The following is an 11,724-nucleotide window of genomic DNA, read 5'->3' on the forward strand; positions in this document are numbered from 1 at the left end:
AGAGAGCTATAGAAAAATTAATGACCTTCACAGAGGCAAAAGGCAAGCTGGTCATGGGCCTGAACGAGCACTCAAGTCTTTCGAGTCCTAATCCAGTTCACTTCTTACTATTCTGCTCTGACTCTATAATAGGAAACAATACTCATAAAATGTCCACGGCTACCTATCATAATAAAAAATTTAGAAAATAACCGACTAAATGTATTTTATCCCAGTTAATCACTTATGGAATCACAATCTGATTTCTGGCCTGGCTGATTATAAAGCTCATTCTACATTACTTATGTATCCTTCCTTTTAGACTGTAAATATATAAGCCCCATTAAACTAAGGAATGTATTCCTGTGTTCATTGTTGAAACTCTTGTGTCTGGCACTATGCTTGTCATGGAATTATTATTTTCCAGGCAAATGCATATTAAACAAACATAAACCATTGAGGACATGGCATCATTGGGTCCCAACTGGAAATGGTTTAATGTGGTTGATGTAATGTTGCATGAAGTAATTTTTACCTCAGCTGATTGACCTGTCTCTCTCTCTCTCTCTCTCTCCCTTTGTGCCTCTCTCTCTTTCTTTTTCTCCCACTGCTTACCTGACCACAGGCCCAAACTGGTTCATAATCTAGAGGGAAGGAGTGATGCTTAGGCTCCCCTGAAATCCCAACCTAAGTGAAAAACAAATAACAGGAAGAGGGTGCCCCATTTTCAAAACAGGACTTTCATTACTTGTAGAGCTGGATTTAACAATGTACCTTGGAGTATGGACAAAATTGGGCCTGTTACTTTTTCTTTACCCTCAAATCCAGAATCCTGGGATTCCTTTCTGGAAGTAGATCTGAAGGCCTGGAAGACTCTGAGCTGCCTCTGTTAGCAGGAGAGGACATGAGGCTGAATCAAGTCTACCCTTAGGTACTTGGGTACCACGGAGAGGGGGCGGGAGGAAGAAGAGAGTGAGGACCTCAACTTTCGCTTTAGACAGACCACTGAATCATTCTCACTGGTATTACTCATTCCTCTTCCAACAGTAAAAAGCATGTGAGGAGCAGAAGACACAAGGGGATCAGAGGCCTTCTTGCCAATGGGAAAGAGTAAAAATCCTGTCCCTTCCATGAGCATGTGCAGAGGGAGGTACTAAGCTAACCACTGTCCATAATGATATGAGATGAGAAACACTGGAAATGAACGAATGGGGAAAGAGAAGAGCAGAGAAAGCATGTGACTTATTTTGAGTCCCTTTTAAAGCTGGGTGATCTACATACGTTTCCCAGCTGTATCGTTCAGCTATTTTTTGCCTCTTTTGTCATGTGAGCTAACATCAAGACAGCATGTCAGAGCTCAGAGCAATCCCAGCACCACTGGTTGGGAAATTTAACTAGGTGTCCTCAAACCCTGCTGTTAACTAAGATTTCTGTGATGCAGTAGGCTTGAAAGCCAAATAAAGCAACCCCTTTAATTTACACTAAGTAGGGTGAATAGATTTTCAAGTGTAGCAATTTGAGCCTGTGGGCAGGCAGGTACCACCAGAGAATGACAGAGATAAAACAACAGCAGCTGGAAAAGGCAGCCTAGAAAATGTCTCCCAAAATAGCATAAACCCTTGGAAACAACAGTCTCAGGGGAGTCTAAACCTAAGATAGGATTCAAGGTGAATCAGAAGTGGGTATTCAAATAACAATCTATTTAGAAGATTAGCATAGAACGAGTTGACAAGAGAAAAAATTTATGGATTAAATAGGTATTATTTAGAAGATATTCCCATAATGAGTTATCTACTTTATTATTCAATTATATTTATGTTCTGCTACTTTATTTATTTTTTAATTGTAATTTTTTTATTGGAAAATGAATATACAACTTGGAATGGATTTGAGGCAAATTGTGCCAGAAGCAGATTTTCTTTAAGTGGCTAAAACAAAATTTAAAAAGCAAGTAACAATAAAAGAAAATGTTTCTGGTACAGGACCAGCAGTACAAAAAAAATAGTGTACGAGTACTTGGATAAAACACCCGTTTTGCAATAGTGCAACTTTTAAGTACATATTGTTGACTGTCCATAGTCCATGCAGAGTTACAACTCCACACTTCAACAACAACATGCTGACAGTTCCTAAAGAAAACTACTTAAAAAAAAGGCATCACCCACATGTTCCCTCATTTGACCAACTCCATCTAAGTTCAGATGTGCAGAAGGGCTTATTAGATACATCCAGAGTAAGCCACATGCAACACGTTACTTGATCAATTTTTCTAAAATAAGGTTTCAGGACAATGACAGTAAGATAAGGGAAGAAAACATGGACGAATGAAGTCCTAATTACCATACATGCATATTTTTTTTGACAATAGGGGGAAACCTTTTACAGATAAGTTACAAACAAAGAAAAGGCAAATAAACAATTTTGTACAAGAAATTTAACACGTTCTGTACAATGTCTTCACTTTGCTGTCACCATTTGTACAAACTCTTCATAGTTTACTTGACCATCACCATCAGTATCTGCTTCCCTGATCATTTCATCAACCTCTTCGTCTGTTAACTTCTCTCCAAGGTTTGTCATCACATGGCGGAGCTCTGCTGAACTAATATAGCCATTACCATCCTTATCAAACACACGGAATGCTTCCCTAATTTCTTCTTCACTGTCTGTGTCTTTCATCTTTCTTGCCATCATTGTCAGAAATTCCGGGAAGTCAACTGTGCCGTTACCATCAGCATCCACCTCATTAATCACGTCCTGTAACTCTGCTTCTGTGGAATTCTGCCCAAGAGACCTCATTACAGTTCCCAACTCCTTTGTTGTTATAGTTCCATCACCATCCTTGTCAAATAGTGAAAAAGCTTCTTTGAATTCTGCCATCTGCTCTTCGGTCAGCTGGTCAGCCATGCTGCAAGCGCTACCAGTCTCCGGGACTCGACTACACAACCACTCAGCTCGCTCGCTCCACTCGGACTAATTCTGTTCTGCTACTTTAATTGACTTATTTTATGCCTAACAGAAACTCAACACATGGTTGATGCGTAAATCTCCAATCAGAATTCATCCCTCCGTTACCTCTATGCCTCAGGAACAGAGTCTGAATCTGTTGCAACGATACTCCCTGTGTGGAAGTCTGGAAAGAAAGTAGAAAGATTTTTGACAAGGCCAGTGATTGAAGAAAGAAACAGATTTGAGAGATTCCAGAGAAAGAAGCAAGGACCACGATGATGAGGGGGAGGTGAAATTTTGGGGGGATTTTGGGTGGGTGCAATGAGGAAGGAGGAAAGCTCCAGAATGATGGCCAGGTTTGGCGTGAATAAATGGCTCAACAATCAGTTCTCCCAAAAGAGGGTTACCTGATTTATAATGTTTGACACATCCCTTATCACACAAAAGTGCTCGACTGCTTGAATTGTTTTGAAAAGTATGTTTTCATTAGTGCCAATAATGAAAACATAATTAAAAGCATGTTTGTAGTGAGAGGCAATAAGTTCATTTTTGCACATGACAAATTTAAAGTTCTTATGGGACCACTAAGCAAAGAGGTCCCATTGCTTGTTGGATATGTACTAATGGAGCAGATGGGAAATAGGGTCTAGATTTGTAGATGTGGTGCTGATGAGGTTATTGAAAGCAACACAGTATAAAGAGAATATGTAACCTGAGAAGAGAAGAACTTAGACATTGGAATACCAACATTTAGTGAAGTGATAGGTAACTATGATGAGAGAGGGGTGGAATAGCCAAAGATGTAGGAGAAAGTCCAGGGCAAACTGGTTTCACAGAATTCAAGGTGGAAAAAAAATCATGTGGAAGAGAGTACTCAACTGTGCATTTCACTGGATATAAATTTTATATCCATTTAAAAAAAGACCATTTACCCTCAGACATCCTTTACTAATTTATTTTGGCCTAGATTGTTTTGCTTCTAGAGATTCACTGCCTCTGTTGGTGTGTTGAAACAGCAGCCTCCAGTGGTTATGGTTGCGGAGAACTAGGATTTATGGACTAGGTACGGTTTTTTCACATAGTACATGCTCAATGAAGTGAGTTGAACTAAATTAATTGTTCTTCAGTCACAAAGAAACAAATGCTTTCCGTGACGCTCTCTTAGGGCAAAGAACATTGGCTTAAAGTGAAGATCCTGGGATTATGCTGGTAAAACAGTCAAGACTGTTTGCTTGAAATACTGATCCACGGTCCAATCGTTGTTTGCTGGCTGCTGTGGCAATCTGAAGCTCACAAGATCAGCATCTTTGCTCTCCCTTCCCCTCAATTTTTGGTTGTTATGGTAGGGACAGCAAGCCAATAGTTATGCTTAGCTCTGAGTATATGATCGATTATTTCTTTCTTCATAGTATGCTTTCTTAAAAAGCCAAAAAGTGCATTTTTACCCTAACAAGCCTTTTAAAAGTTGCTCATAGTGTGCCACTGACAACAATAGTCCTAAATTTCAATTTCTACTCCACCTCTCAGACTTGCTTTGTCTCTTTTAGATCTTTTCTTCTCATCTGATGAGAACATGTTTTCCCAGACCTCAAGAATCTTGAGAACTCCACTGAGTCCACAACACCAGGCACTGGGGTCTTGCAGAGGCACACAGTTACTAAACAGTTGCTGACCCTTCCTTATAGCTCTCTATCACTTTCTTGCTTCCACTCGTCCGACTTCAGAGCTCTCTTGAAAGCCCATCTCCCTTAAGTTACATTAAGCCCCTCTCAATTCCACCCAACAGTTTTCAATGGCTCCCTGCTTCCTTAATCTCTACTTCCCATCTATCCCCCTGGTAAAAGTTAGCTTCTCGAAATTCTTCACTTATGTTTTGCATTGACATGCCTTATGTCCAGTCATTTCAGTGAAAGGAAATATCCTAAAAGGGAAGGATTCACCAAGAAGAATGAGGACCATTGATGGATTATACTTTTGCGTGTGTCTTTGAAATTCCAAATTCATCTTCATTTTCAGCACGTGGTTATATCATATGATGAAGTGAAATATCAATATGTTTAAAAATATAATTTTGTATTTGTGACTAAATCTAATTTATTGAAGCTATATTTCTATACACACACACACACACAAATGGCTATGTTCACAGTTCCCTAAATCTACCATATTTTAGAAATGTAAACATTTTTATATTGGTAGCTACATTACCCCACTGTTTTACTTATTTTACTTAAAAAAAAATATTTGCCTTCTTGTTAAAGGAAAGCTAAGTACGGAAAAAAAAGTTACTTTAAAACTATAAAAAGATATATCAGAAGAAAAAAAAAGTACGAGAGGCATGTAGGAATTTCAGAGTTTTCTCATGGGCATGGTGAAGTGAACACTAGAATCAAGTTAGAGTTCTACCACACACTATTCCTATGTTTCTGGACAAGTCAGGGAGTCTATATTCATGATCCATAGGGATGCTGTCAGAACCAACAAGATAACCTACCTAAAATTGCTGTGTGCTCTTGTGTTCTCCCAGAATTGTAGTGAATGGGAATGATTTGGATTGTGTAGAAACAAGTATATAAAGCAAGCTCCAGAATTCTGTTTTCTTTGTTTTTCTGATCAGGTCGATACTATGATCAGATGCATTATATAACCTCCAAATGCTCTTGTTCACTGTAGACTACAACTAAGTACTTTTATTCAAAACCAAATCATGTTACCCATCTGACCATAATAACTCACACACTGGGTTGGCCAAAAGTTCCTTCGGGTTTTTCCGTGGATGTTACGAAAAACCCAAAGAAACTTTCTGGCCAACCCAATATTTTGAATTCAAAAATCTTTGGATTAGAATGGTTACGTGCCAATAACTCTAGCCATTGGTGTTGACATATAAAATGAAGGTAAATGCAGCATCTTTCTTACACATTTCACTACTGCTTAGCAAATGGCCCACAAAAGGAGTATAATACATATACTAAATTTGATGGCATAAATCAACGGATAAATGAATGACCGAATGAATGACACACAGAAGCTACGGCACGTTGAGGCAATGAATGCACTGAGTGACTGACGGGAGTCGCGGGGTTGTGAAGTTGCTGGGAAGCCCACCTCACACTTCACATCTGGCAAACCATCACTCATTTCTGAAGCCCCAACAACGAAAAAAAACTTCCAGCTACACAGCTTCTGAACCTCAGGCAGGGCTGCTCACTCAGAACTATGTCTATCCCTCCTTAAGATCACCTACCATGCTGCACGACAACTGGCACTGGCATTTGGCCTGTCAGACCACAGACCCCCTGGAGGAGGGGCTGTGCATTTCTGAACACACAGAGCCTGGGACCGTGCCTGACACACACAGAAGGTCTTAACAAGAGACTAAAGAGCTAGTTGAATAAAAGAGTACTTTACATTTCACTTGAACTCCTTACTGAATAAAGACAATAATTTACTCTTCAGGGAAAAAAAAGAAAACGAAAAACCCATCAATTAAGTAATAAGCTCAGTAGAGCTGGGAAGGAAAAAGAGTAAAACAGGCAGTCATAGCACAGCTGAAAAGCAGACTTGACCATTTATTCTTCTTCTGCACTTAAAACATTTGAGAACGCCATTCTCAGAAAATTACTATAAGCGTTCTCATTTATATAATAGGAGAAGCCAGTGCGTGTTTTCCTTCTGTAATTACTGTTATCCAAGAAACCCCATTCAGTGCACACCCCCACCCCTTTCCTTCCCAAAACCACAAAGATTCTCAATAACCATTTAGTAGGTGTCCTTGTATATGGGCACTAGATGATGAGAAAGTAAGTTCTACCCCTTCCTCCTTCGAGCATAAATAAAATGAGGGCAGGGGTTTCTCATTTACTTTGTTCTCTGCTCCTTCCGCAACACTTCGAACTGTACCTGGCACAGAGCAGATACTCAATAACTAACTGTTGCTTGAATGACTGACTACATATTTGATAATAAAGTCATAAATCCTCTCAGCTGAAAAATCTTTGTTTCCCATTCTTAGTACTTGCTTTTTTTTTGGCATGATATCTAAATGTAACCAAAGAAAACTAATAGGAAACATTTTAAAGATACCTATTAATTTTTTATACATATTCTTCATTCATTCTCTTTACTCCAATTTAAATCTGAAAATTCATATTAAGCAGCCAGAAGTGTCCTAACTAAACTCAAGAAAATGGAGGCAATGTCTTCAGATTTACTGATTTTAAAATCAGTGTGTGAGTTGACTAAATTTGTTTATAGCAGATTTTGTTGAGCAGAAAGTTTTAAGCATATTTCTTAATGCTTTCATTGTGCAACTTAACTTTTTTCCACTGTAAACATATAAAAATGTAAATATGCAGTGAATCCATAAGTGATCTGAGTCCTCTTAGTTCACTCTGCCTTCCCACAGGTGTGTATTCCTCTAGCACTAATCTTTGAATTCTATTCAAAGCAGTGCTGATCAATATACAAGTCCTGAACTTAACTACTTCGTTACTGCAGAGTTTACAGAAGTGAATTCTGGGTGAAATTTCTAAATTATGCCTTGTTACCACTGGAGATATTAAGTATAGGGCAATTTGCCCTGTGTTGCCATACATTTCACAAAGCTGCTAAGTTAAACACGCTGCAAAAATAACTGCAATGGCAATTTTTAAATTTCTAAACATTTAGAATATTTCAAGTAGACTAAAAGTTACCTAGGGGAAAAAGTAATGTATATTCACCACAACACAGATTCAGTTTGCCAAATTTGCCTCAAAACTTTTGTTTTTAATGGATGAGATCTTCACAGATACAGAGATATAGCTAAAGCTTTCTGTGAACTGCTGCTCAATCTCCCACGTCCTCCCCCACCAGCCCTTTCCCAGGCACTCCCTCTAATGACTTTGGTGATTATCATTACTGTCCATATTATTCTTTTACAAAATATTTCTCCCTGAACAATATTTGCAATATTTTCCCTGTTACTTTAAACTTTATATAAACTGTATTTACAATATGCTCAACATAGAATAACACCCAATAAATGCTGTTAGTCTTTTTGCCATGGCATACTTTTTTTTTCTCTCGACACTGCATTTGAGATTTACTATGTTGAGACATGTAATTATGATTAACTCCCTTTAGCTGTGTCACTGGGCTCTAATCAAACCACTCCTGTCTGAAAGCATCTTTTTCTTTCTTTCACCCAGCAGCTCCCAGGATCCAGCCACCAGCTCAGGAATGCCCCTCCCCCAAGACTACTTCCTTTGACCTTGGTTTTTTAAAACACTGTCTTGGTATAGAGTGATTTTTTTCTTGTAATTTACAGAGGCCTAGCATTATTGTTTCCATTTAATGGACATGAGATAATTTAGAGGTTTTAAAGTGATTTTATGTACAGACCATGTAAACTGAATAAATACATGAAAGAACAAGTAAAAGAAAGACCTTGTAATAAACATTACGTACTGTATTTAATTTTTTAATGCAAATGATTCCATAATTAAGTCTGTATATGTTTCCCTGCTCATATACTAGGGAGTTTTTCTAAAGTCACAGCTAGTAACAGAACTGCTAGGTTAAAAATGGGTACAATTTTACTTACTAGATACTGCACAATTGTTCTGCAAATTAGGCTTATCAAGCTATGCAAAAGACAATAGGGTCTAAAAATGTCCCTTTCTAAACACCCTTACCAACATTTGGTATTGTAAGAATTTAAAATATTTTACCCATTTCCTAGATCTCGTTATTTCTCATACATTTCACCAATTTCTAGTGAAGTTGAACATCTTATCAATTCTTTATCCATCAGTCCAGTATGGTCCCTTCTAGAAATTGCCTGCTTCGATCCTCACTTGTCCATTTTCCTATTAGTTACTGTCCTGCTAATTTATAGAAATTCTTTATAACTATGAAATATTGATCCTACATTGTTTACATGTGTTGCAAACATCTACTCCCAGTTTGTGACTTGGCTGTTTATAGTGATTTTTATTGAACAGGATATTTTTATGTGGATCAATATGTCAACTCTTTTATTCAAGGTTTGAATTTTACATTTCATTAAAGAAACTCATTCTTATTTTAAGTTTATAAGAAATCACCTTACATTTTATTTTTTTAATTTTAATATTTTATTTACATAATTAGGTATTTAACCTAAATGCGACAGATTTTTTTTTATATTTGAATGGTACAGATTTTTTTTTTCTATATGGATAACATAGTACTTCCAGGTTAGTTATTTACCAGTCCCTTTTTTTCTTCAGTGATCTGTAATGTCATCTCTATTATGTATCACGTTTACATTCACATGCAGGCAACAGCATTCTTTCCCTGGTTTAAAAAATCCAGATCAAGAGGACAGTAAGTTGTTTTAGTCAGCTCAGCCTGCCATAACAAAATGCCACAGGCCAGGTGTCTTAAACAACAGACATATATTTCTCACAGTTCTGAGGGCTGGGAAGTCCAAGATCAAAGTGCCAGCAGATTCAGTGTCTGGTGAGAGCTGATTCCTGGCTACAGAGGGCCTCCTTCCAGCTTGTGCGTACATAGCCTTTCCTCCATGTGTGCTTGTGGGGAGGGAGTTAACTCTCCTGTCTCTTCTTCTTATGAGGACATGAATCTCATCATGAGGGCATCACCCTAAACCAAACTACATCCCAAAGGCCCTCCAACCATCACACTGGGGGTTAGGGTTTCAATATATGCATTTGGAGGGGGCACACAAAACACTGACTCCATAACATATGTGCTCAATAAATGTTCTTTGATGCATCAAAAAGTAATTTAGGGCTTCTCTGGTGGTGCAGTGGTTGAGAGTCCGCCTGCTGATGCAGGGGACACAGGTTCGTGCCCTGGTCTGGGAAGACCCCACATGCCGCGGAGTGGCTGGGCCCGTGAGCCATGGCCGCTGAGCCTGCGCGTCCGGAGCCTGTGCTCCGCAATGGGAGAGGCCACAACAGTGAGGGGCCCGCATACAGCAAAAAAAAAAAAAAAAAAAAAAAAAAGGAATTTAAACTGATTCTCTGCAGCAGCCTATTACTGAAACATCTTTTAAATCATCTTTCCTCTCTACAAATATAGAGTTAACCCTAGCTATAGAGGAGCCACATCATTTGGGTATTTAGCTTATAATATTCTAATTGTACACATCTAGGGAGATAAAGAGAGAAGGAGAGGAACAAGAATTTAAGTAGCCTGAGTGAGTCTGCCTGCCCTTCCATGCACTAAATATAACCAGGAGGGTAGTGAACAGGGAGACACAAATTAACTGTGCCTACGAGGCGTGTCGGTCCCTGGGAACCTCTCTCAGAGTAATCAGCTTGCAGCGTGTGCAGTGTGGTTCTAGTTTAAATACATGCATTTTTCATATTTGTATTTTACTTCATAGAATTGTACACAAATCTATTTACACTGCACTTTATGTCAAACTTAACAGATTTCTAAAGGCATTTTTTTACTATACATGGTTTTTGCCGTAAGTGCTGACTAAACCCTAATTGCTGAGTCAGACACTACTCTACCGTAATCAGTGTGTCAATAGAACATCAAAATACTCTTCTTCTTTAAACAAGAGGTCAGATAAAAAGAAGCTTCTAGTCTTCACTCACAGGTGAACCAAGAGGTGCACGGATAAGAGTGATTTCTGAGATAAAGCCAGCATGAAATAGAAAACTAGTGAGGATGTGCTGTATAGCAAGGGGAACTCTACTTGGTGCTCTGTGGTGACCTGGACGGGAGGGAAATCCAAAAGGGAGGGGAATATGTGTATACATATGGCGGGTTCACTTCACTGTGACGCAGGAGCTAGCACAACACTGTAAAGCAACTATACCCCTGATTAAAAAACAAAAATAAAAACAAAAAACCCCAGCATGTCTTAGTTTCCAAGGTAAACACAGGTATACCAGGACCCTGAAAACCTGGAAACAGAGCCTCAGTCCACCAGCAACAACTGGGCAACAACAACTTGGCCTTTTCCTCCTGGATGAAGAAATGAGTTTGCTGACACTGTTTGTTTCAAGACCCAGAAAGTGCCAAATACTATGAAGTCACAGAAATGAACACGACATGTTATGGTGGAAGCTCTTCTCAAAAGGTGGCAGACACATTGAACAGAAAAGGGTTTGGCTGTACCAAGAAGTGAGTTTCTCAAAGCTACAGAGAGAATGACTTTGCAGGGACAGTGGCATTGCTGAGAAGGTGATTCCTTTAGGAACACTGTTGACAAACAAAGCTCTGCTGATAGTGGCTACCCCTGCCAATTCTCTGTGTGGCTAACTCACCTCTGATAACCTTTTGTATCAGCTTGTTATGTCAGGAACTGAATCCAGCCCAGCAGTGGTTTTGTGGTGCTGTCCAGACAACCTATTCTCACCTGAAATGCTTCAATGGCTGTATCTATCCAATGGCAAGTAAAATTAGAATAATTTCCCCAACAATTTATTATACCATGATAATAGTTTACCTGAGGAACTGGGAGCAGAATTCATTCCCCATTCTTTAAAGCATGATTCCTTTCTGAATCAATCACAGGATATTAGCTCTTCTAGGTATCTCAGAGATTACCAAGTCCCATAATTTGGATAAGAATCTGAAAAGTAGAGGCACTGAGTAGTCCACAGTCACAACGCTAAGAGTCAGAGCTGGTCTTAAACACCGCTTTCCTAAATCTTTGTATCCTAAATCTTCGCTCAGCATTTGCATCCACAAAGCCAAATGCCAATAAGCTAATCAGGATCCTATCAATGCAGCTATTTTCTTGATTAAACAATTTACTACTTTAAGAGACTAGAGACCTAAAACTTT

At 38.8% G+C, this 11,724-nt stretch overlaps 1 protein-coding gene across 1 annotated transcript; it reads right to left on the bottom strand.

Annotated features, from left to right (window-relative positions):
* Window positions 1-2,436: 2,436 nt before the first annotated feature.
* On the bottom strand, window positions 2,437-2,886 carry LOC136129271 (calmodulin-1-like). Its single transcript, XM_065885471.1, has one exon. The coding sequence runs from the start codon at window positions 2,884-2,886 to the stop codon at window positions 2,437-2,439; it is 450 nt and encodes a 149-aa protein (XP_065741543.1).
* Between the last annotated feature and the right edge of the window lie 8,838 nt (window positions 2,887-11,724).

This window comes from Phocoena phocoena, chromosome 10 (assembly GCF_963924675.1).
Source record: "Phocoena phocoena chromosome 10, mPhoPho1.1, whole genome shotgun sequence".
Lineage (NCBI taxonomy): Eukaryota > Metazoa > Chordata > Mammalia > Artiodactyla > Phocoenidae > Phocoena > Phocoena phocoena.